Source organism: Panulirus ornatus, chromosome 9, assembly GCF_036320965.1.
Source record: "Panulirus ornatus isolate Po-2019 chromosome 9, ASM3632096v1, whole genome shotgun sequence".
Classification (NCBI taxonomy): domain Eukaryota; kingdom Metazoa; phylum Arthropoda; class Malacostraca; order Decapoda; family Palinuridae; genus Panulirus; species Panulirus ornatus.
Window position 1 is genome coordinate 19821528 of NC_092232.1, and position 27500 is coordinate 19849027.

The 27500-nt window shown below is 45.3% G+C and overlaps 2 protein-coding genes across 3 annotated transcripts in view; one reads left to right on the plus strand and one right to left on the minus strand.

The window, feature by feature from the left end:
* LOC139750249 (LIM/homeobox protein Lhx9-like) overlaps nt 1–27500 on the minus strand; it is a 251118-nt gene that overhangs the window by 135353 nt on the left and 88265 nt on the right. Inside the window, exons 2-3 of the mRNA XM_071664767.1 lie at nt 8944–9208; nt 845–1094 (exon numbers count right to left, since the gene is read on the minus strand). Of these exons, the coding sequence (XP_071520868.1) occupies nt 845–1094; nt 8944–9208 (515 nt within the window). The remainder of the gene's footprint in view (nt 1–844; nt 1095–8943; nt 9209–27500) is intronic.
* rt (Protein O-mannosyltransferase rt) overlaps nt 1–27500 on the plus strand; it is a 533108-nt gene that overhangs the window by 59196 nt on the left and 446412 nt on the right. Inside the window, exon 1 of one of the 2 annotated variants that reach the window (XM_071664762.1) lies at nt 23562–23777. The exons of the other annotated variant lie outside the window; for it this stretch is intronic. Coding sequence (XP_071520863.1) covers nt 23577–23777 — 201 coding nt within the window. The 5' untranslated portion in view covers nt 23562–23576. Of the gene's footprint in view, nt 1–23561; nt 23778–27500 lie in introns of those variants that run through there. 2 annotated transcript variants of the gene reach the window in all.

Genomic DNA, 27500 nt, shown 5'->3' on the forward strand with positions numbered 1-27500 from the left:
ACATCAGTCAACAAAGTTCTAACGCCCCGCTTTGAATCCCTCCCTCACAGTCCCCTGTATGTACAACCACCTCTGCGTCTGTCGCTGTATCAAGGTGCACCACCGTCTGCATCTCTGTAAAAGATTTACAAGAATATGTTTACGGTCCACCCGAGGTTGCTTTGCTTGTTTACATATGTCGTCTACATGAGCGGCAGATGGGCTTTGTGACTCACGCCGCAGGAGCGTTTGTTATGTACGTGACGACATCTAATGTGGACAAACCGACGCCGGACGCCCCACGCCCCCCTCTCTCTCTCTCTACCAGCTGGTGCCCCTCGGCAAGGGCTGTCGTAGATGGTAGATGATGAGCAGCAGATGCTTGTGAGTAAATGAGTAAGTTGTCGCCACGACACTGGTGCGGAGGCTCAAAGGAAGAAATCTATCTATCTGGTCTTTGTAGGGAGAGAAGGAATAGGGAAGAGTAGACAGAGGATAAGATACCAGAGGAGTGGGGAGGAGGGGGACATAAGAAATAGTTTGTTGGACTGACATAGTAATCATGTTACTTGTGGTGCCATTGGCCATCAAGTGGAGTCAGTGGGTGCCAAGTGGAGTCAGTGGGTACCAAGTGGAGTTAGTGGGTATCGAGTGGAGTCAGTGGGTACCGAGTGGAGTCACTGGGTACCCAGTGGAGTCACTGGGTACCAAGTGGAGTCACTGGGTATCGAGTGGAGTCACTGGGTACCAAGTGGAGTCACTTGGTACCAAGTGGAGTCACTAGGTACCGAGTGGATTCAGTGGGTACCAACTGGATTCAGAGGACACCAAGTGGATGAGACCGTGTGGCCTGGAGGGGACGTACCTGTGGTAGTCGTCCCGGCAGAAGATATGGCCGTCCCTGGCGAAGCAGGTGACGGCGTCATCGAGAGGGCTGTGGCAGGCGACGCAGCGGAGGCAGCCGGCGTGCCACTTGCGCTCCACCGCCCTCAGGTAGAACCTGTCGATGATGCGACCCGAACACCCGGCGCAGAAGGACACCTCGCTGGCCTCCCCGCCGCCGCCAGCGGCCGCGTTGGCCGCAGCCGACACGCCCGCCCCTGGGGACCCCACTCCTGTAGGAGATGACACAGAAGGTCCTCGTCAGTACCCTGTTCATGACTGTATGCTTGAAGAACTGAGCAAGAACATATCATACATTAGTCAAGACCTGAAACCTAAGGCAATAATGGATTCACTCTGTGTTTTCTGTAGAATTACGAAATATTCCCGATAAAAAATTGGTCTTAGATATATATGAAATAATATTCTTACGAGCAGTGCCATAAAGGGAGTAACACAGTGATGATAATGACTGTGATAGATATCACAGTAATGAAAATAGTAGTAGTAGTAGTAATGATAATATTGATGATAATAATTATAATAATAATAGTGATGATAATGATAATAATAATGATAATAATTATAACAATGATAATAATGATAATAATGATAATAATAAAAATGATAATAATAATGATAATAATGATAATAATAATGATAATAATAATGATAATAATGATAATGATAATAATTATAATAATAATAATAATAATAATAATAATAATAATAATAATGATAATAATAATAATGATAATAATAATAATGATAATAATAATGATAATAATAATAATGATAATAATAATGATAATAATAATGATAATAATGATAATGATAATAATTATAATAATAATAATAATAATAATAATAATAATAATAATAATAATAATAATGATAATAATAATAATGATAATAATAATAATGATAATAATAATAATAATGATAATAATAATAATAATAATAATAATGATAATAATAATAATGATAATAATGATAATAATAATGATAATAATGATAACAATAATAATAATGATAATAATATTAATAATAATAATAATAATAATAATAATAATAATAATAATAATAATAATAATAATAATAATAATGATGATGATGATAATGATGATAATAATGATAATGATAATGATGATAATGATAATAATGATAACAATAATAATATTAACAATAATAATAATAATGATAATAATAATAATAATGATAATAATAATGAGAGGTAGAAGAAGAAGAAAAATGAGGAGTCACCCATGACTTGGATGGTGAGGTAGATGATAGTATCTCTGCAGATGTGAGACATATTCTGGCTTCTGTTGACATCGATGAGTGACGCTGACACACCTACGACCTCGTTAGATAATAAGAACTTAGATGTGGATAGAAATTGTATGGATGAATTGTCGAGTTTATATACCTCTAAGGGTCGGAATCTTGCAGGAGTAGCACGCTTAGAGGGAGATATGCCTGTAGGAGTATCATGCTTGTAGGAGTAGGATTCTTGTAGGATCAGGTGCCTATAGGGGGTCGGGCGCTTGTAGGATCAGAATGCACACGGGAATAAGATGCTTCTAAGAACAGAACGTCTGCAGCAGCAGGACATTACTTTATTCTCACATACTTGCAGAACAGCAGCAAAAGAAATAAGGCTGTATGACTGGTTATTTGTCTTCCGATAGATACCTAAAGAGTTAGAGTCTGATACAGGATCTTGGTGTGTGTGCCTGATGAAGTCTTCGAGGGGTCTTCCAACGCCCCTGCAGCCAGAGGGTGGACTCAGGCGTGATGCCTCACAAACCGTCACTAGAACCATGAGGTTATGACATGATGCCGCGGAAGATTTCACGGAAGGTGTGCGTGGCGAAGTATTCCAACTTTTTCTTCGTGGATGTATGGTATGGTCAAATACAGGAACTTTACCGGGTGATATGTGACGAAACATTCGAAGTTTTCTTCTTTGCAAGGGACGTGTGATGAAATACTCAAAACTCCTGAACTACTTCGATAGATTTTTGATGCTTATGACATAAGTCTTTGACCAAAAAGTTCCAGCTTCCTTTATAGGATTAACAACTTTTTCTGTAGGGTTAATCTTAAGATACAGTAGTATATACCTATTCATTTTTCGTCAGAAGGTTCCATCTCACGTTACTGCCAATATATTTTCTGTTAACCTCAGGGTCAGAGCCAAATTGGTAGAGTACGTTCCGTGTCTACAACGCTAGATATTGGTGCAGCTCCGTCTTCCTCGAATGCTAGATACAGGAGCACATCCGAGCGTCTCGAACGTTACATATCGGAGCTGGTCCGATATGTCCCCATGTCGTCGTAAGTTCACGACATCATTCGCTGTGTCGGAAACATCCCTTTGCTGTGTTATGAATCTACGACACATCACTGTGTGTTCCAAGTGTCCTCATCTCATAGTATCGTCGTGGGTCGAGCGAACACTTGCCTTCCTTTGTCGTAAGCTGACATTATTTCTGTGTCGAAAAGTGACACCACAATCTCGCTCACGTTCCAGTTATCGCACGTCCAGACCGCAGTTATCGTAAGCTCACCCCGCACTTACCTGCCACTACTACTGTCACCTTAAGCTTGCTCCCTGATCGTGCTGTATTGAAAGTGTCGTGGGTCTGTATCGCTGCGGTCCTGCTCTGTAAACGCACACCGTTGTCTTCTCTTGTTATGATAACACACCACTGCTTTGTTCCGTCGTAAAGTTATGCTTATACTCATGTTTCGTCGTAAGATGGCACCACTACTCTCTTCCGTCGTAACATTATTCCATTACTCTCTTCCATCGTAAGGTGGCATCGCTGCTCTGTTCCGTCGTAAGGTTACACCACTGCCCTGCTCCGTCGTAATGCTACACCACCTGTGTCGTGCGGTCATCTCGTCGTACGGGTGATAACATAGCCACCCTAGCGTACCTCCAACGGTAGGTCATTTTTCCCTGTCAGCTCTCCCGTCCACCTCCTGTACGGCCGTAAGTAATTCAGAGCAGCGCTCACGGGCTGATAAACCTCCTCGCCCTCCTCCTTTATTGGCTACTCTCGATCTGTAAACCTCTTTAACATTCCTGACGAAGATTGTGTGAGCTCACACTCAGCGTCCAATGCTGGAGTCTAGCGCCCGACCCACCCAGCAACCATCACGACAAATTACAAGCGCACTGTAATGTGTGGAGGAGGAGGAGGAGGTCTAACCGGAAGCCGCAGGGGGTTCCCTCCTCCTCCTCCCCCCAGTCTCCCTTAACGTTGCAGATGAGAGCGAGACAAGAGCAGCCTGAGAGAAAAACCATCGCTGTGGCAGAGCCGATGGTTGGTCAGGAGGGTAATTGCACGGGCCAGGTGCATAAAGCGGGTTTATGGACTAGATTGCAGCAGCAGCAGCAACAGCATGAAGAGCTGCAGCCGCCGCCTTGTGAATCGTGCATACCAAACTGGCTGATTGAAGGTCGCTTAGAGAGAAAGAGAGGCCAGCCCTCTCCCTCCCGCGCCGCCCCCCGGCTGCTGCCCCCGGGACGCTGCTAGCGAGGGTCATTAGGCTGTAACCCCCAACCCCCTTGGCCGACCCCGCCGACTGCTACTGCTGGTGGGGCTGACGGAGGAGGGAGTCACAGGTGCAGTCAGGCAGAGAGAGAGAGAGAGAGAGAGAGAGAGAGAGAGAGAGAGAGAGAGAGAGAGAGAGAGACGAAGTGTGTGTGTGTGTGTGTGTGTGTGTGTGTGTGTGTGTGTGTGTGTGTGCAAACTACCTTGCGTCAAAAAGGGCAACTAAATCCAATTCTTCGCAGCTCGATTTCTATATCACGTAATCTCATCACCCAAGTTCTTAAATGTCTCACTACTCATAGTATCAGCTGGCTCCTCATTAATTCATCCCACACACCCACGACCAAGACGCGTCGCTCAAGCAGTGGCCCCTCTCATCTTGCATGACTTTTCGTTTCATTGGCTCTTTGTTGTTTTCTCTAGTTGTAAAATTCTTAACAATTTTGAAAAATTATTGATCAATATATATATATATATATATATATATATATATATATATATATATATATATATATATATATATATATATATATATATATATATATATATATATATATATATATATATATATATATATATATTTATTTATATATATATATATATATATATATATATATATATATATATATATATATATATATATATATATATATATATATATATATATATGCCTCAGCCAACGCCAGGTACCCATTTTATCGATCAAACCCTTGGGGAAGATGAACAGCTGGGTTTTCTGTGTACCGACGGCTGTATCCAGGATTCGAACCTGTGTGAGCTTGACATCGGGTGGCCCGTAAATGCACCACTAACCGCTACTCAAACGTGGGTCCATGTCTGTCTCCTCATGATCGTCCTCCGCTCTGGTTGGGAAGACCTATGAAAAGTCTTCCTCCTCCCCTCACAACCTCCCGTCCCCCTTCTCTGAGGACACCACGATTAACTGTGTGACAGACAGACTTGTCAAGTGAAGACGCCATCCAGAACTCTATCCTAAGAAGGCTGTCCATCATCAGCTGTGGTAATGAGAGACACAGGAATACACACAGTTACGCGTGGGAACATTTCCTATTGGTGACGTAAGGTTAACTGCACCTGCGTTCATGTATTGTAGAGAACGTCTGGCTCAGGTCCTCCTCCCTCCGCCATCGTGTGTGTGGTGCGACGAAACGGTCGGTCATGACGAATTCTTAAATGCCGATTGTTCCTATCCAAGAAGAAGGAGACGCTTGACTTAAACTACATGCTTCTAGGGACGATAATAACCCCGATCAATGTCTTTCACAAGGACGAAACTTTTCCCTATAATTCGCCCGATGGAGGAATCAGTCTATTGACGACGTACATCTGATCTTATCGTGGATTTCACAGGGCCGAGTCTGAGAAAGGCCGAGACGTGGTGTCTGTTCCCGTTCATTTCCAAAAGGTCCACAAAGCTGCGTGTGTGGACGAGACGGTGGGCCAATGAATACCACGAGGGTTTTTTTCCTTTTTTTTTTATCAAGCTGGTACAAATGGTATATCGCGAGACACATACACACATCATCTTGAGATACTGACCTGGCGAATAATCGTACTGTAATCACTGTTCTTATCTTTAAGGACTTAGAGTGGTCCTCGCATTAGTAGTATCTCTGTCTCTTCTTCACATATGTTGCGTCCGCGCTCGAGCGAGGTGGGAAACGTGTCCTGTTAATGGTGTAAAGTAAAAGAATAAGAAGGAACACCCGACTGGCATGAGGTCGTGCCTGGATTCAAAGCGAAATCCATTTTTCTTCTTCTTTTAATAATCTCTGGAAAGACGTGTTGTCGCCGAGGGGTTGTGGGCGGCTCTCTGAACTGGTCACGTCACGCGAGGGAGATAACATCAGACCATCAAATGGATTATGAAAGAGATAATATGCTCGACAGAAGTTGCTACCTGCCTTACCAGCAAAGATTATTATTTTCTTCTTGTTCTTCTTCCTATGCTTCTTCGTCCACTTCTTCTACTTCTTCTTCTTCTTCTTCTTCTTCTTCTTCTTCTTCTTCTTCTTCTTCTTCTTCTTCTTCTTCTTCATTCTTCTTCTTCGTTTTCTAATTTTGAAGACAGTGTTGTGGACGAAGATTGTCGTGTACCACTTCAGTGTGAAAATGATGGTGGTGTTGTTAGCTTCCGAAATGAGTGTATTCCACATTATTTGGAATCTAGGCCAACTCATTTCGAGTCCATTTTGTGGATACGAACTGCTAATGTAACTGCTCTAAACAATGTAATTGCTCTTAACAAACTATCGATCTTTCTGAGGGCAGTGTTTAGTATATATATATATATATATATATATATATATATATATATATATATATATATATATATATATATATAGATGAATCGTAGATGACATTATTATAAGATAGTTACTGTTGTTATCAAGTAGCTGTGCTCCATACTTTTTCTTATAAAAGTCTGAGCAAATAAAGTATTCGATTCTATTCTGTTCTATCATAGACATCGGAGATCCTTAATTAAGAGTGGTGGATATGATGGAGGATGTCAGATGACAGCATAAGCAATCTCTTTTAAGAATAAGTGGGACGTTCATCACGAAACTGAAGACTCTTCATGCTGGAGTGACCAGATGTCTTACGGTCTCTTAATGCTGGAGTGACCAGATGTCTTACGGTTGTAGATCCATTGGTCTGTTGCTGTTTGCATAACTCTGTAAATGATCTCTCGTGTCAGAACACTTACCCTGTTAAGTGCCTCCTAGTGACAGCGTCGAATGATGGAAAAGTGTACTTACGTGATAGAGTCTGACAGGGAAATGTGTACTTACGAAAGGTATAGCCTGATGTGTTTTCTGTACTTGCGAAAAGTAGTTCTGATGTGTTTCGTATACCTACGAAAAGTAGTTCTGATGTGTTTCGTATACTTGCGAAAGGTAGTCTGACGAGTTTTCGGAAAGCTTTATATACGCCGTGTGTACCAAAACAACATCCAGGGTCAGTCTGATAATATGTTTACCCCGCTGCCTCTCACGCGGTCGTCCTCCCAGCGTGGGTAGGAGGCACCTCATCACTCGTCCCGTTCGCCACACAAGAGCATCTCTGCCAGTTATACACCTGATGATGATCGTATTGACACAGTGGCGGGAGATTTCCAAAGACCTCAAGGTTTGAGATATTGAGCACCACATAACTCCACTTCCACCAGACCTCCACAGCACCACATAACTCGACTGCCAGCAAAACTCCACAGCGCCACATGACTCCACTTCCAGCAAAACTGCCACAGCGCCACATAACTCCACTTCCAGCAAAGCTCCACAGCACCACATGACTCCACTTCCACCGTGACTCCACAACACCACATTCCTCCACCACCACCAGAACTCCGCCATTCCACGTGGCTCGCTCCACTTGCAGCAGAACTCCACGCACGTTGCCACAGAGGTGCCCCTGGATGCCTCACCTGCCTGGCTGGAATCAACACTTGTTATGCAGTACTGAGGGAATATCAAAAAGCCACTTGTTCCTCAGTATGCAGGAGGCGTGGTACACCACATCGATTTTTGCCTTCATAAATAAAGACACATCTACCTATTTACTTCTGCTGGTGTGTTGCCTGTTGTGCATGCGTCGGGGACGCTCAGAGAAAGGGAGTCGGGAATGAAGTTAGACGTATATCTGTTGAAGCGGAGGTACAGTTTCTATATATCTGTTAGAGATGATCCAGGTGCGTGATGTATCCTAATGACAGTGGCTGTAATGTGGCAGAAAATACGCACATCGGGAGATGATGTGGACACCTGACACACTCTGGGAAAAATACATACATGGATAGTAGATCTTCACATAAGACCATTGAAATACACACACACACACACACACACACACACACACACACACACACACACACACACACACGCCAGGGGAAGTGAGGAGGGAGGAGGATTGTAGCAACCTATGAGGGGAACATGTTGATATGTGGTTGATGAAAGTCAGTTCGAGTAAATGTGGAGTAAATGAGGATGGGACGCAGCGAAAGAAAACCTCGATGCCACTATCAAGTAACAGGTGATAAGGTGCAGGTCGTGAGAGAGACGCGGGCTTTGATATCCTCCCCAGTCAGTCGTAAGAGTCCCGCATTAGCAGAATGAACAAAAGGAGACAGACAAAAAAAGAAAAAAGATCCGTTGGCGAATATTAAAACAACATTCATATATATGAATCAGGAAAGATTCATCGAGCTGTACACGTCCTAGATTTGGGCCAAAGCCAGAATATGCTTCTCAAGATTAGTCACCGAACTTTACAGAAGCACAAAGGACTAATAGAGAAGGTCCAGAGCATTGCCAACAAATTGGCTACCAGGATTAAGAAAGCTCAGTTTCAGGAAAAGGTTACGAGGCCTTTTTGTGCAGCACAGAGAGCAGAGTAAGGGGTGACCTGGTCATAATCTCTATAAAGTTTTTACATGTAAGGTTACAAGAGTGTGGAGGAAGGGGTTGAGGGAGGGAGGGAGGGAAGTGCTTACCAGTGGAGCCTGCGTCGGAGCCAGGTGACACGTAGTTGTTGCCTCTGTCGCTGCACGGGCTGACGAAGGAGGCCGCCCCTCCTGACGACGCCGACGAGTTAGACGACGAGGATGAGGACGACGGTGTAAGGGGTGCCTGCTCGTGGGCGGTAGCGTGTTCATGGGCGTGGGCGTGCTCGTGGGCGTGGGCGTGGTCGTGGAGGTGAGGCATGGTAGGCGAGGGGTCACAGCCGGGGTCGTAGGCTCCCTCAGAGGACCCGTACTGCTGCAGGAAGAAGAAGAACAAGGAGTCAGGGTTACCCACTACTCACGTCCCTGTGGAAGGCTCTACATCACAGTGTTAGCGACAGTGAAATATATATATTTTTGTTCTTTCGCGCCTATCCGACACTCCTGACGCAGTAGCAGCGACAGAGGCGGAGGCGATGGCGGAGTCTGGAAGCTCGCCTCACTCCTGGAAGGGAGTGTGGTGGAGAGGTGATGCCTGGTGGCCCCCACGCGTGTACCGCCTACCGGGGAAGGATATGCAAATGTCTTGCAGGGGCGCAGGAACATGTGTCGGGTACGAGGAGGTATGACGGGCCTCCGTGTCCTCGAGATGTTATCCCCGCCACAACACATGTGAACCAAGTGCCGACGCCTTGTCGCATCCAGGACGATGCGCTCCTGAAGCAGGAGGACTTGCGACGATCCGGGGGGGAAAGACAAGCCTGGGTAGAGGGAGCAGCTGGACACAGAAGCCTTGTTGACAGTATATATATATATATATATATATATATATATATATATATATATATATATATATACCCATGTAGTAAGATCCCCGAACCTTAAAACGAGCGTTGGAGGCACGGGGGAAGAAGGGAATGAGTGCTTTTAGCTTGGAACTCTAAATAAACTGGTTGTACTACTACATGCCGGAGGAGGGAAAGCAATGTCAAGAGGCAGGGAGAGGTGTGAGGTGGGTGATGGCTGACGGGAGGCTGGAAGAGGCGGTAGGATGAATAGGATACCACAGGACCTTGGATACTCCTGTATCAGTCCTGTGAGGCATGGGCGTCGAAGGATGTCAAGATGATCTTATGCATACTGACCCAAGTAACTGATGCCGAAGACGTGTTGACTACGTAAAATGTACGAAAATGAAGGTGGTTAACGTATGATATGATGATAACGTTAGTGAATTACTTAATTGCCACCACTGGCCTTGAACACTGATATAATCCAGTGATCTGACTCGGGTAAATATTTGCGATGCAAGGGATCAAAATCTTTATGCTAGGGGATCTAAATGCAGCTGTGGGTGATGTGGCAACAGCGGGTATAATTGAAGGGCAGGGAAATGAGGGGAAAACTTTTCGAGATGTGTGCTGAAGGAAGAAAGAGTTTGAGAATGCTTGGTTCACGAGGAGATGCATTCATAAGCATACGTGGATGAGTGTGTCTCTTGGGGTCAACGGGAGTTAATGGATTATGTGCTAATTGACAGGAATGCAAAGGAGAGGTTAATGGGTGTGAACGTGCTGAGAGGGGCGGCAGGTGGAATGCCTGATCACTTTCTCGGTGGAGGCGAGTGTGATGGTTGGTACTGGGTGTGGGAAAAAGAGGAAACTGACGTACATGTGTGGGGGGGGGGGGGGGGGGCAAAAAGTCGTGAAGGTGAGCGAGCATGGGAGAAGTGACTCGTATGCCGAGATACCTGGAGCGATCGAGTGAAGACCGGTATAAACTGAGGGTATATGATCCTAGGGGAGTGGGAGGTGTTATGGAAGTAGTGGTTACGTGTGCTGGTTGGAGTGTGTGGCACGTGAAGGGTGGGATGTGGACGTGTTCGAAAGAGTGGGAATTAGTTGAAAGAGGAAGTTAGTTCGTTCATGAAAGAGAAAAGAGAAGCGTTTGGACATTATCTACAGGGAAGGAGCGCATGTGACTGGGATGCGGTCAAGAGAAAAGAACGAGAGCTGAAAAAAAAAATGAAGATGGGAGACAGAGAAACACTATCAATGAACTTCAGAAAGGGTTGGAAAATATTTTAAGAGAAACTCAACTGGTCGACGAAACGCAAGAAGAGATGACGATGACAGTGAGGGGAGAGGATGGGAATGTCATAACAGGACGTGAGAAAGAGATGGAGGGAGTATTTTTAAGGACTGATGAATGTGTTTGATGATAGAGAGGCGAATGAGGTGTGTTTGGGACGAGGTAACATGCGTAGTATGAGTCAAGGCTAATTGGAAAGTGAAAGGAGGAGGTATACAACTGAAACGCAAACAGCAACAAATCACTTGGTCCTAACAAGGTCTCTGTGATAGTGGAAGAGATCTAGAAGTCATTGATTTATGTGGTAGGAGAAGAAACACTTACAGATCAAAGGAGGAGACCTGGAAACTTATCGTGTAGCTAAGGAGGTGCAAATAAATGTCGGTCATGGATTTGGAGCAAAATATTTAGTAATTTTATGCTTAGACGTATTTATGGTGCTGCTTTCAACTGGTAACTCGTTCCATACGTTAACAATCCTGTTCAGGAAACAGAACTTCGCATCGTTTGAGGTAAAACGTTTGCCCACGAGTTTATACGAGTGATATCAGATGAATCTATCTTCAAGCAGCTCGTGAGATTGAGGTCATCGAACCTTTATTGATTTCAAATACTTGTATCAGAACACCTCTCAACCTTCTCTTTTCTTGGCTAAATGAATTCAGTTCTTTTATTCGGCTTCCAGACCGGGAATCATTTCCATTCCGTCCTTGTCTCTCCACAATTAGGGTGACCAAAACTATACATTATTCCAGATGGACTATACATTGTTCCAGTTGGGGACGCACCAGTGAGTTATGAAGCGTAAGAATAATTTCTTGAGACCTAAATTCGAAAGCCCTACCTGTAAATCTGAGAATTTCGTTCGCCCTTTTATTTTACTGTTTCTGTGCACTGTCTCCTTGGGCTTAAGTCAACAAAGATTTAATCACCCAAGTCCTTTTCTTCATTAACCTTTTGTAGCACAGTTGAATTCATATTATACTTTGCCTTTTCTTTTTTACTACCGATATGTAAAACTTTGTACTTATAGATACCAAGATTCATTGCCACTTATTAACCCAGTCCATTAGTTTGTCTATGTCAGTTTGAAGCTTCAGACGTACAGTTTCTGATGTAGATTTATTTCCCAACTTATCATCGTCCGCGAACAGAGATATCTTACAGTGCAGCCCATTATCAATATCATTAACATATATGAGAAAGAGAACTGGTCCCAAGACTGATCCTTGTGGCACACCACTTGTTACGTATAACCATTCTGAGGCTTGACCATTAAACACAACCCTTTGATAACAGTCAAGTCAACCACTTTCCTAACCACGTAAGTACAACCCCATATATACCATGCGACATCTTTAGTTAGCAGCTTTTGATGTGGAACTTCATCGAACGCTTTTTGAAAATGGATTTCATCAACTGCTTAATTTTCATCTTACACGGGGATTATTCTATATAAGAAATCGAGCAGATTTGTCAAACGAGCGATTCCGTCGAAAACCATGTTGAGAATCGTTTATTTAGTGGTGGTCCTCAGTGAGGTTTACATTCTTATCCCGAACGGTGGTTTCCATTAGTTTACCAAGTACAGACTTTCAGCTCATTGGACGATAATTGCCGAGCAGTGATTTATTGCCTCTTTTTTTGAATACCAGCGTTACACTGGCAAATTTCCATTCCTCCGGAAGATTTTCCGCAGCAAGTTACTTACTGAAAACAGTAGCAAGGGCTTCACTATCTTATCTTTCGACTTTTTTTAGTATCCTGGGATAAAACTTATCTGAGCCTGCAGTTTCATTTACTCTCATGCCACTCAGTGCTGATAGCATACATCTTCATCTTTTATTTTAATATGTTGCTAAGCGGTTTCCCATATTAGCAGTGGAGCTGGATTCGGGACATGAGTTGTATATTCTGTTGTGAACACAGATGCAAAGAAAAGAAAAAGAAATATCGTAGCCAAGGCTTTGTTGTGTTGAATTAAGTCAAGCATTTTCTGTACTTAGTGGGCCAGTTGACTGGGTAATGCCTCTCTTACTTCTAACATAACTATAAAACTCTTCAGGTTTCCTTTACTATTTTTCAGCAGTATGCACTTCATACTGACGTTTGTTGTTATATATATATATATATATATATATATATATATATATATATATATATATATATATATATATATATATATATATATACACGGTGAGGTATAAGATAGAGTAAAAGCAACAGGTAATCATAATATCTCGAGGCAACAGCTGCAAGTTACCATTGTTACCCATTTATCGTTGGTAAGTTGTGGACTTAGTAAGTTTTAGTTGTCCTCTGTTAAGTTTTGAGGCTTTATCTATCTGAAGCTCAGTCCCTCACCCCTATGCGACCTCGTCGGAGCCTGAGAGGACTTTGTGATACACCTCAGGACTCTGTAGGATCCTCAGCCATTCCCTGAATACAAATAAAGAAACTAAAAGAGACGCAGAAGGACTCAAGACCTAGATAATCATCAGGGAACCCAGCGATATCTCCGTAGACCATGACCGTTGAAGATGGACGCATCATCATTACTGTTCGGTGACCTCTCCCGTAACCCCACGTAACCTCACGAAACCTCGAGGAGCAGGTGGGAGAACCTTACCGATAACCTCGTACAACCCACTCCCAGTGCATGGGAGAACCTCACCCACACCTACAGGGGTGCTACTACCCCACAACGCAGTGTGTGTGTGTGTGTGCTTCCCGTAACACAACCCCACAGTACCGACCACCAAGGAACCCTCACATACCAGGAGTACCAGGAACTCATCGAACTCCCCCTCAGTCCCATAGTACCCCAGCAGGAACCCCCAGAGGACACCTCTTTTCCCCCATAGTACTCCTCCCACACTGGCAACACCAGATCAGCCTGCCTCCTCCCCATGGGACCCACCCCACTGGCAACCCCAGATCAGCCTTCCTCCTCACACACACACCCTCCCAGACCCCGGAGGACCCGCACTAAGTGGCTGGCCAGAAGATTAATGTGGGCGGAGGAGGGGGGAAAAAAAAGCCAGAGTGCAGGACGTTGTGTTATTCCTCAGGTTGTTTACAGCCTCGGTGGTTTGTTTATGTGCCGTCCAGGGAAGCTGAGTGACGCTGTCCCGCTGCTCCTGCTGCTCCTGCTGTCACACCTACGCGCTCCTGCTCCTGCTGTCACACCTACCGCTCCTGCTGCTGCTGCTCCTGCTGTCACACCTACCGCTCCTGCTGTCACACCTATCGCTCCTCCTGCTGCTCCTGCTGTCACACCTACCGCTCCTGCTGTCACACCTATCGCTCCTCCTGCTGCTCCTGCTGTCACACCTACCGCTGCTCCTGCTGCTCCTGCTGTCACACCTACCGCTCCTGCTGTCACTCCTGCTGCTGCTGCTGTCACACCTACCGCTCCTCCTGCTGCTTCTGCTTCTACATTTGGTGATAATGTTGTTGTTGTTGCCCTTGATACTACTGCTGTTGTAGCCGTTTTTGTTGTTGTTTTTGTTCCTGCTTGTGCTACTGCTACTGCTGCTATTCTTGTCGTTCCTGCTTTTGTTATTGTTTATATATATATATATATATATATATATATATATATATATATATATATATATATATATATATATATATATATATATATATATATATATATATTGTGACTCTTTCAAGTTGTCTAACATATCTGGGTAAAACCCAGCCTCACCCAGCAACACACAGTCATTCCCAGCTGCTCCACCTCTCTCTCTCTCTCTCCACTCGCTCGTGGAGATAATTTGATGGATTTCAATTGAAAGGTCGAGACAACACTTGAAGGTGTCCTACAACTTGAAAGATTGAGGAAGAATCTGATAAAAGACCAGTCTGGTCATTTTAGACAGATTGTTTTTATAAGAGGAGCTATTACCAATATATAAATATATATATATATATATATATATATATATATATATATATATATATATATATATATATATATATATATATATATATTGATAAAAATGACAATAATGATTTAAACGGTGTATTGAATTCATTGCAGCCACAGGCTGGGAACATAGACAAGAAACACACAACAGTAAACAGTGGTGCTGTTCGTCTTTTTTTTTTTTTTCACAAAACAGTTTATATGTGATACTAAAGTTGAGGTGACTGATGGTGATGTTCATAATAATTGGGACGAGGTTTTCCCTGTTGCGATCTGTGCAGAGGCGGTTGTGGTGTCAAACTGCAACTCGTGGACGGAGGATCCTTGCGTGGTAAGAGAGTGAAGGTGGCGTAGTGGTGCAGTAACTTTAATCTCGAACTGTCGGATAAGGTCCAGGCGAGAGATCAGTGTATTCAGTGTATCTCATGAACGTGCAAGACAGTCTTTCATACCCATTTCTGTAACTTTTCTTTCAGTCTCTGTAATAATTGGATAAATGGGACGACCAGTCTGGGATGACACATTAGATTTTGGAAGGACTGTATCTGAGTTTAGGAACAGGAGGTCCAAATGTCTCGAGTCGAGAGTTGGAGACGCAAGTTGGTGGATCTAATGATGGTACTGACGTGTTGCCTCCATCTAGTTTGATGTCCAAAGCGACACTGAGGAAAACTGCTGGTCTGAAACAAGCTGGAGGGAACCGGAGTCTCGGGAGATAGTAGAGGTTGGTACATGGTATGGAAGCGAGTCTTACGTGCATAACTTCACTCCTAGTGGGATTTGAGGTGATGTAGTTGGCGATGGTCCAAATCTTAATGCCGTTTGGGATGGGTGTGGATCTCGTGGTGGTATGATTTAGCACCTTCCTCTGCACTTTACTTCCTTACGACACGCTGGTCCCTCTCGTCGATGGGTTCGAGACTAAAGTTCTGTCCTGGCCCTTTGGACCCCACTGCTACCACGGCCACCACTACCACCACCCCCAGGAGGATGGTGTATGGAGAAGGGCTCGCCTCCCGGAGTGATGACCTGCTTGACAGACACGGTGTATCCACCAAGACTGACGGAGGAGGAGCCTAACCCTTTGTGTACTGTGGTGGCGTCCAGGGCTCCTCCTCCGTGATCCACACAGTCCCCTCCCTGTGCACTGTGATGGTCTGGTGGGATATTCCCACCCACACTAGACACTCCAGACTCCCTCTGTGTACCGTGGTAGCTACAAGAATATTCCTACCCACACCAAACGTCTCAGAAACCTCATATCTCTGTCCCCAGTTTATCACACCTTTCACATTTTAACGACCCCATCTCCTTCGCAGTAAATAACCCAATGTCATCCACCAGGCTATCGCAGGTGGCTCATCCTCGGCCAACACAAACTTGTGTAGTCTTTACGGGAGCTACTCCCAGCATATACTACGCAAGTGTCTCTGAAACCCCGCCACGTCAGACCTCTCAGGGGCTGAACGTGTGAATTATCATCCAGATCAGCTCAGCCGTCTTCCCTTACATGGACTAATATGTTAACAACTAAATAGGCTGCTTACCAGCATACCTAACAATACGCTGCTTCATCCCATTGGATCCTTGAGGGCCAACGAGGAAGGCAGGTGCGCCTGATGATGCCCACACCGATGATAATCTTATCCACACAGAAGAACTTAGCCCCTGGTCCAGCTCCGCTAGCTGCGTACTGTGTAGTATTCTCATGGCAGTGAGGTACAGTACCCAGCTCAACGGGCTCATGTTGCAATGCGCTATGACGCCAACTCTAGCAACATTTGCAGCGGAGTGTGTCCTGCAGGAGACCGCTCCTTCCGTCGTTCACTCCCTCCTTACTGAAACCTATAGCAATAGCCTAAGTATCTACTATCCAGTAGATACTTTCTCACGTTGAGCATAGGCGTCGTGACCACGTTGATGATCATGTAATGCAGCCACACCATCGTATTGTAAGCGAGGTCCCCCTTTTTGAGAATGAACTGTTGAATTCTGAATTCTGAACGCATGTTGGTGATGTTGCTGAACATATGCCTGTTTTGCTCCCTAGCGCCTTCACCAGCCTTGGTCGAATTGAAGATCTCATTGCATTTACTCGTGAGGGAGAAGACTTGCTGAAGTGTATACTGAAACACTTGTAGTTGTGGTATCAAGTGCTATGATGGTTTCGAGGTTACGAGAAATGAGTGTCAAGAGAACACAGAACCTGACAGTGTGATGGTGTAGCAGCCACATACTTCTAAGGCACAGTTCCCGTGTGGCCAGTCGCGAGGTACTGTGTGATCTTGAACAATCCAATACGTCAAGCCCTGACCCACAGTGATAGCCACACACTTGAACACTACACAATCGACTATCATCAAGTCGTAGTTTCCAGACCTGAAGGTTTGTTGTTACAGGAAGTCTGTCTGTCGGGATTTTACGAAGAGTAAGAACCTTGATGATAGTCTGTCTGGCCTTGCATCTAGGATCTGCCATGCCCCGAGTCGTACAGGCATCATATGCAGTGCGTCGAGCATGTTAAATTTCCATAATGAATATCCTAGTTACGTATTATGCAACAGTCAGTACCACACTGAATTCTGTAAACTATGTATTATGTATTTGATATAAACTTCCTTCTTTTAAACCTGGGTGCATTGTATGTTGTTTACCGAATGTGATGTGTCTTCATTCCCAATTACAATTTAATGTTTGCACCTGTGCCCAAACAAACACTGAAATTCTGTACAGGTACTTCATGATATTATGTTACCTTCCTTATATGATGCTAGGCTTCTTGTTAATAATGATGATATTGTCTCTTTCTCTGTCACACTTTGGAAAATGTTACATTCAGTTCTTACCTATAGCAACCGGTATTGTACCGTAAACAACCGACACCGTACCTAAAATAACCGGCACCATACCAAAGACAAGTGGCAATGTATTAGCAAAGCAGCATAGCAGCAGTATAGAAGTATAGCATGACAGCCTAGCCGTAACATGATAGTATAACAGCATGACAGCATACCAGCACAGTGGCGTAACAACATTACAGCATAGCACTAAAAGAAGCAGCATAGTCAAACAGCAGCATACCAGCACGTCCACCATTAATGCCAACCCAGCCCCTCTGACGGAAGCAAGACCCTCTGGGTCCCTGGCCTCCGTCGGGCTCACCTGTCACCCCTCACACGTCGATGTACTGTACCCACTGTGCACTCTGGGACTCGCCCTCACCTGTCCTTAGATGTAACCCCATCACCCAGGCTGTCACTGAAATGCTTTGGTCTACGGACAGTTAGACGAATAAAGACCTTAACGATCGTTTCAGAATCAGGGGACTCCCTCTGTGCACTGTGGCAGTAGCTACAAGGCTACTACTCCCACACACACTCGGCAGGAGTATACCCCTCACACGTACACACCACACTCCACACTGTCTCCTATGCAAACCTCACAGATGTAAAAACTGCTCAGCAAATACTTACTTGGATGAAATACGACGGAGAGCATATATAAAATCCCCGAGTACATATTAGTTACCCCACAGGCAAATGTCTGCAGAAGCTGTTAACCATGTGCTGTGTGCTCTGCTGTGATGAGTGCTGTGTGCTGTAGTTATTACCTATTTGTAGTGACTTATTCATAGGGGGTATGTGGCAGAGTTCTAAACACGGGGTGCCCCAACTTTTAGTGCTATCAAGTCGCTTTTACATAGAATCAGAATTAACAGTGTCCTTGTTTAGTCTATCCCAGCCATCCGTCAACCATACACTAAGACGGTATTCCTTTACGTCCTTTCTTACCAGCTTTCTTGACCAGTTTCTTGTTCGTGGCCTTTGTTTATCCTGATTTTGCAGCTCATGAAGAGCTCTTCACTGTCGACGTCGTCCAACAGATTTAGAAACTTGAGGGCTGTCATCAAGTGTCCCTTCTCTGAAATCCTTTGTCTGTGTATATCTATGGTGGAGATGTCTGTATCCCTCTGTCCTTCTTCTCTGTCCTCTATGGTAAACAAACCTGTATCCCTCAGCTTTTTTTCTCTATAGTAGCTCAATTTTCTTCATTCAGTTAACATCAAAGTTTCTCTTCTGTGGAACCTTTCAATCAGATCTTTATGCTTCTTCAGATGCTGTGCATAATTCAGTTTGGGTCTAATGTATGTTGTGAGCAGCTTTATAAACATTTCCTGATCTGTATACTTAAATATAATTCCAGTAGTTACCAGTGGACACTGTGCCTCTTTCACAGAGTTTCCTAATGCGCAGCTATCACGACAGATTTGGCAGAATGTCGACCTTGAGAGGTCTCTTTCACACATAGAGTCCTTCAGCTTATTCCCTCAAGATAATGGTCGCGTCTGAAATTCGTCCGCCATCTGTCAGACCAAGTTTGGAGTCTTCCAGGTCCCGTTGCGAGCTGATGATGCGATCATCTTCATTCTTTATTTTACACTCACGACCTCAGCATCCTCGACAAGCATTTTTAAGCAGGTGTCCAGTCCATCAGGCCAGTGATTTACATGCACCCAAAATAGCAGTGGACCCGAGACTCATCCCTGCGGCACACCACCGCTGCTGACCCCGGCCCAGGGTGCTCTTCTTACCTACGTCCATCGCTCCCTCCCCACTAGGTAATCTTCTGTCCAGTGAAGGAGTCCACACTTTTATCCTTGTGTGCTGTGATGAGGCTGGGGCGTCTCGTATCCAACCCTCTCCACTCACCACCCATCGCCCCGCCAGTCCTCCACTCGCCACCCATCGCCACCGACCCCTCCTCCCCTGCTACTCCTCCACCCACCACCCATCACCACTATCCTGGGCTTCTCACGCCGCAGCCTCCACCCACCAACCAGCCTCTCACGAGAACAACCCCCTCACTGTCTGGTCACTGTCGTCACCATCGCTGCTTAACTGGTTCATTTTCAGTGTCTTCGGGCTCATCCTCTCATTTTCGCGGTTTCATGCACGAGTCACTATCCTTACCACACCACAGATACCATCCTCACCCCTCACGCTGTTACAGTGATCACCCAATTCTCTTTACCATTCTGCACCCACCATTACTTCAGCTGCCCCCAGTTGCCCCATCATTGCTTCGCTAACAATGGACTTTCCACGGCACCTGGTTACTTCCACTACTCTGTAAACACCTCGCTACCCACACCCCACTGTCCACACCCCACTACCCACACACCCCACTATCCACGCCCCACTACCCACACGTCTACGCTTACATCTGTACCTCTGTGCACTGTTGTTCCTAGACAGCAGACGTACTCAGAATCTCTTCCCCCATCTATCATGTAACTGCTGCTCATCCCACCACCCCTACCATGTACTTGGCCTGCCTCCACCCACCTACCCATTCAGTCTCTCCCCGCCCTATCCTCCCGTCACTCTCCTCACCCACCGCCCACCGATCCATCTTTTCTCTCCCCATCATAACATCCTACTTCTCACGCCGGCTCCAGGTTTCTGTCCTCCCCGCCCATCCGCCCATTGTCACCGAGGCTTACGTTTATATTACCTGTTTATCCTCTGCTTCCCTGGCCATCCACACGGTCGGTAGGTCACTCCGACACCCACGACTATCCTCGCCGCTCCTCACATGACTGCTCCCCACCAGGCCATGGTCGGCGCTAACCTTCAGCCTTTCAAAAACCATATTTACACCTGCCTTAAAAATCCCCAGACTTCGTTGATGAAACGATTTAATCTTGGCGGAGAAAGAGAGAGGTGAAATATGCATGGAGGTTCCTCGCCCTTGCTGCAGCGGGGAGACTTGGCCACTATCTCACCCACTCGTGACGGGAGGGAAGGCTCGAGGTCCTGGCGGACGCCGACGAAGGGGTGGGGAAGGTCCTCACATAAAGCAAGCTGTCGTCCGCGTCGTAAAAAACAATAAGGCGGATCCGGGGAGCGTGCGTGTAATCAATTAAGTTGCTGCTGCGTCATAAAACAAGGAGGAACAAGCAACTATTTAGAAGAGCCTCCTGCTGGCTCCGGCCGAGGCCCTCCTGAGTGAGTAATTCCCATGCAGAGGGCGTGCCGAAGGGCCGTGCGCTCAGGCCACCGTTAACCTCGCCCCCATCTCTGACTTACGTGCGTCATCAGCACAATCATCCCGTATGGGTCATGACAGGTATAAGTGCTCAATTTATTCTTAACATTCCTTGCCTGGGGGTGTGGCCGGAGGGCTCGATGTCTTCGTGGCCGGAGACATTTCGTCTGTCGCACACCTCCGTCACCCGAGTGCTGTCTGTCTAGTTCACCCCCACGTCGCCCAGGTCTTGCCCGCCTAGTCTAGGCCGCACTGCTGAGATAGAGCTTCACCGCCACGCCCGGCCTGACAGCTATACGACACTTGATAAGGTGACACACACACACACACACACACACACTAGCCTCTGGACAACCATACCACACGCAGGCACTCGCTCACTCACACTCAAAAGTATGTGCATGAACACGCGCGTGTAAGAGAGAGAGAGAGAGAGAGAGAGAGAGAGAGAGAGAGAGAGAGAGAGAGAGAGAGAGAGAGAGAGAGAGCGCATGTCCACCACCAACTTTACCCATGGGTGTATCTCATGCGCTGTATACATAACACTCACATAAACCCTTCGGACGCTGCTGTCGCTATTTCTTGTTTAGTGAAGTCATACACGAGAGACGGGAGTAAACTAAGAGTTTCGTACCAACATCACGACCCACTTAAACAATAGAACTGCCTGCTCGGAACCAGGGCGTTATCTGGTGAAGCGGAGTGCGTCTCACAACACTGGCCTCTCCATCACCCGAACTGCACGGCTGACGCGGGGGAAAGAGAGAGAGAGAGAGAGAGAGAGAGAGAGAGAGAGAGAGAGAGAGAGAGAGAGAGAGAGTTTGTGTGTGTGTGTGTGTGTGTGTGAAAGGGTTCGGACGCCTGCTGCTACTGCCAACACTGTCAACACCAGCTCCAGGAGGTGTATGAGGGGACAGAGAGATGGTCTTAACAGAGCGGGAGGACAAGCGAGGCCCGGATGCCATACATTCATGTACCCATGCACTCATACACGAATGCACACATGTACACCCCACATGTACATACAGATTACACGCGCAGCCGTGAATCTCTCTCTCTCTCTCTCTCTCTCTCTCTCTCTCTCTCTCTCTCTCTCTCTCTCTCTCTCTCTCTCTCTCTCTCTCTCAGAGAGAAAGAGAAAGATGAGAATAAACCAACTTCCATATACACAATCATGTATGCAAACACACGCACAAAGTCAAAACACACACACACACACACATACACACACACACACACACACACACACACACACACACACACACACACACACACACACACACACACAGCGATGCCCTCCCATCTCTCCCCACCTTCGCAGTGACCTGAAGCGGTGAGACGGGAGTCGGGTTCACGGGGTCGCAGCCAGGAATGTGAGGGTATGGCTAACTGGTTCCGCCCTCTTACTCTCGAGAGACCGTAACGAGGGAGAAAAGGGGAAGGTCAGGTCATGGAGGGGAGAGGACACTAGCAGTGATTGCCTCGGCCATGCCCCCAGCATGACCACATCACCTCCTGTCGGTGCGGTACAGGAACTATGGTCTTCACCAGGAGGACTTCTGGGTCTCACGCTGATCTGTGGCATCATAGACTTAACCATAACGAGTTCGGTCAGGCTCCTTCACTGGTTTCGACTCTCAGCAGATTAGTGGCGTCAAAGCCTTGGCAAATTACTGTTGGCTGCTTTAGACAGCAGCTGACCACTAGTGAACGTGAGAATCTCCAGGAATAGAAAAGAGTCTTCATTGAGCATCTCGCAAGTTTAGACCCATAAGGTCCATTCTGTATGAAGTAATTTGAATGAATAAATTCCCGGCTTTATTTTGTGTGTCACTGGATTTCGTCAAGTGTCATTTGCGAAGGTTTCATCATACGGATGGCACATCTGTCCAACGAAGTAACATCTATTAAAGAAATGTTACTTTCCCAGATTGGTGTAATGCGGAATTTAACGTGAAAGCGATATCTGGTATCTATTTCAGTTGCTGCCGCAGCGGTCAGAGAGCGCCACAACAATCAGCTGTTGTTTGCCCATCGTCTGCTCTGTAGTGTTGATAGTTTCGGTTAAGGTGTCGGCACATAGCATAGCATAGGTACACGCGGATGGAAGAAGCAGAAAAAATAATTAGAATTCCACGCTATATCTAAAGTTTCACCCATTTCCGAAACATTTTAGGTTAGAGCTCATAGTCGACAATAACTGTTAGAAATGTTTTCCATGTTTCAACGAACTCATCAAAATTCACCAAATTTCAGTCGTTCTTTATAAACAAAAGACAGTTCGCTCATCAAACACGTTTTTTCCCTTGATGCGTCACTCGCTGGTCACGTTCTCGTCTACAAGTTTTCAATCTTTACCGTAAGATGTCGTTGGTGGCAACCTTCAACACCTCTTCAAGAATACAGTTTACTCCGGGAGAGTTGCATATCCTAACTGCACTCCACCCCGGCCCCATGATCCATCTTTGTTCTTAGTCTACGCGGGACGCTGGCGGCCTTTAGTCGTAGCCAGTGAGCCTGTGTCTGTACAACTGTTTTTCTATACCCAGTGTTTAAGCAGTGTTACCTCACCGTTATTGTGAAAGCTGTTTACGTACCAGTGACTAGAAGAACAATGGGTAATAACCCCCCAAAAAGCTTCTCCATCTGGTGTACAGACATCCATAATGTGTGTAAACAGCCGGTTGTTGATGCCAGGAGAATCACAAGCGTTCGTCAAACTCGGGGGCAGCAAATAGAAGGAACAAAAATTATGGTCCCAGTCCATTTCGGTGAAGAAGTCTCGCAGCGAGGACGCTGGCTGACCTTAACGAGGGTAAGTAATTTCTCGTTGAAGTTATAAACATGTTTGACGTCAGCTGTGAATCACTGAACGAAAGACTTCGAGGCTCAGGACGCATTGTGATGTTGTTTTCAGATTATTCATCTTCACGTTTTCACATATGCTATGATTTGGATGAAATTTTGTAGATGATAGAATTGAATCGTTATATTTCCTATATAGATTATATAGAAGCTATGCATTTTGTCATATGAATGTGAAAAGCAATCACGTGATTTCGTATAGAATTTGTTTTTTTTTTTTCTTGAATGTTTACATGAGGATCTCTATTTCATCCTCAGTTAGAACGTATTTTACAGATAAAAGTTGCCAACGTGTTTGTCCTTGAGCGTAAAGGATTTCGAGACCCCGAAACCACACCGAGCTGGTGGGAGTTTGTTACGTGCTGTGTCGAGTGGCAGCGAGGTGGTCAAACCCATGATGATGCTCAGTGCTGTTCATAGCTGTTGGTCGACTCAGTAATGTTAATTGTGGCCCATATGTATAGGTTGCTCCCTTGAAGTTGAATGTTATTTATTCTTCATCTTATATCGACTTGTGAAGTAGAATTGTATTGACAGATGTCAGATCTGTGACAGCGAGTGTTGGTTGATAATTGTTTACTTTATTTTCGTCAGTGTAAATTGTGCATTTGATCGTCCAGTCCAGTTGTTACGAGCATCGGAACTTACAAATGATTAATCTGACGATCCAATGATTCGTACGATTTACGACGAACGCCACAGCTGTTCAATCGGGAGAAATCAATACACAAACTAAGTTCACCGAGGAAAACATGTAGGCTAGGCTTTGCAGCAGAGAAAAATGTAGGGTAAGAACAGGACAGTCAATCCATCTTACCTTGCTTAACACCTTACCTAAATGGGGGGGCTCCAAACTCAACCCACCCTCTCCATATGAACCCATCAACCCGAACCTAACTGACCGTAACCCACTGTAGGATCCGCCCACCTGTCCACCCCTGTGAAAGATCCACGAAATGATCCAGAACTTTCTATTTTGGTGGATATTTACAGACGGTGGCCAGCACAGAGACAAAGGGAAGCCTTTACGATTTACCAAAAGCCTTAACGTTGTCTACGAATGAAAATGTAACATTATGTTACCTTGTTGAATTCCCAGTCAAAGAATGTAACATTGAAAAACACAAATACCGTGACACCGTCGTATGTTATTTTTCCGCTGTAACACCATTTAAATGGGATTGAAAATGATCTTCTTGGTTAGTAACAGGAGTATGGTAAAGAGGACATGATAAGCAGCGAGACGCTACTATTCGTAACAGAACAAATAATGTATGTTGAAAGGTTATCGTTCTGGGACATTATTGGAACAAAACATGATTACTCACACAGCTCTCGCGGGACTTCATCAAAGTTTCCAAACGTAAATATTCGTATTTTCGTAAGTCAGAGCAGACATATTCGTAACACATCGGTACGGATATATACGTTCGTACCACATCAGACCAGTTACTCGTAGTACGGGCCGACAACAACCTAGCTTGTTGACAAGGCAGTTCATCACCAAGCCAACGTGTAATAAGAGTAGTTGAAGAACAAGCCAGTATGTTACAAGTCACTCTGCCAGACTTGTAACAACAACAAGTCATTCTTTAGAGAAGCGTTACATTTTTTTTTCCACCACCGTATCAAAATTCATCGAGGTTAATCGTGGACATTTCCGTGGCTTCGTTCCTGTCAGCTGAACCGGGGAAAGCAATGCTTCACCAGAGAAAATGGGATATTTTCACAGGATACTATTGAAATTCCGGAGGAACAAGATCATTTCTTTCTTTTTTTTTTTTTTTTCTTTACCCCCTCCATTAATTCTTTTCCGTCTCTGTATCTGTGGCAGTAGCTCTCGCACCCGACGACGCTGGGTTAAGCACATTGCTCTCCAGTCCCTCGTCATGCCTCGCAATAACCCCCTGGTCATACCTATACCTTACCCACCCACCCACCCACCAACCCACCCCTCCCTCCGCGCTGCTCTCTCCACCCCACACCCTCCCCACCACCACGCAACCTTCCTCGGTTTCCACCTCATGCGTGGCAGAAAACTTCTTTTTCTTTTAGCACGATGGCGTCTTCGATGTTTTGTTCCCCCATCCTCATTACGGCCGTGTCCACTGGAGGCCTTCCCCCCACCCACCCACCCCTCCACCCCACCCCCCCCTTTGATGACTGCAGCCGTGGAGTTCATCATCGTGTTTGTATGAATATAATTTCTCGTCATATCCTTGCTAGTCATCTGGCCATTGTATAAATCGTTCATCCCAGATGGAAGAAGAGTATATCATGAAGCGTCCCAGTGTGTGTTTTCCCTCCAGAATGACTACACGAAAGGAAATGAACTCTCCAGCATTACTGAAATGAAGGACATTAATTGAGCCTTCACGATCACTAAACACACAGAGGATTAGACGCAGCCATATATATTTTTTTTTCTAGATCTAAACCGACAGCGGTATCATCTGTCATCATTCTAATCACCAGTATAAATGAGAATGGTCTGCGGGGGAAGATGGGAGAATGATCACAGGATTTTCACTCTCTCTCTCTCTCTCTCTCTCTCTCTCTCTCTCTCTCTCTCTCTCTCTCTCTCTCTCTCGTGTGTGTGTGTGTGTGTGTGTGTGTGTGTGTGCGCGTCTTTGCCTCAGCGCTACTTTCGTAAATAACCAGATCGTTGAGCGTAATCGTGATGATCTCCTGGCGGCGGCCGGCAGCAGCAACAGCACTTGTCAAGCAGCCAGCAGCTCCCCGCCCGCCCGCCCGCCCGCCATCACTCACGTGTAATTATACCACGGAATGTTATGACGACGGACTGGGTAACAGCTCTGATGACTGGAATTATTTCAGGGAGGTTTGTTGGATGTGTGTGTGTGTGTGTGTGTGTGTGTGTGTGTGTGTGTGTAGATATGTGCGTGTTTGTTCATGTATTCATTATTTGTGATTACAGTTTGTGAGTTTTACATTCATACCACCGTTTCTCGTATGTATATATATATATATATATATATATATATATATATATATATATATATATATATATATATATATATATATATATATATCCCAGGTTACGCCTGGTACCCATTTGTCGACCAGCCACAAACGGGATGATGAACAGCTGGGTTGGCTGTAAGTCGACTGCCCTGACCGGGGTCCTTAGATTATCTGCTTACAATGACCTGTTTGTGCTGTACGAGGGGAAGGTTTTACACTCGTGGGGTCCCGTCTCTTGTACCTTCTCTACTTCCATACCACCTGTGTAACTCCTGCATGCTGTCCACATTTACTATATCCTCATTCACTTAAGTCCTTCCATCCACCTGCCTTGTATCACCAAGTTCTCCTTTACATCATTGTCAACATGTTTCGTGCTGAATTTCATGTCATATTGTCTTAGATGTTCTATCTGAACATTCTTCAAAGAACTGTTCACTGTTTACGTGATCACTCTGGTTTAAAAACGTAAAGGTTATGATCATGTCACCACTCACTCTTCTCTCTTCCCTTGTGGAGAAAATATAAGGCTTCTATCCATTTCCTATAACTCGGCTTTCTAAATTCTAGTACCATCTTTGTTGTCGTCCTGTGGACCTTCACTCTCCACCCCTCGTGTTTCTTCAGGAGCAGTGACCAAACCTGTGGAAGCATAATGTTGTACTGGCCTTACGTAGGATATGAACAG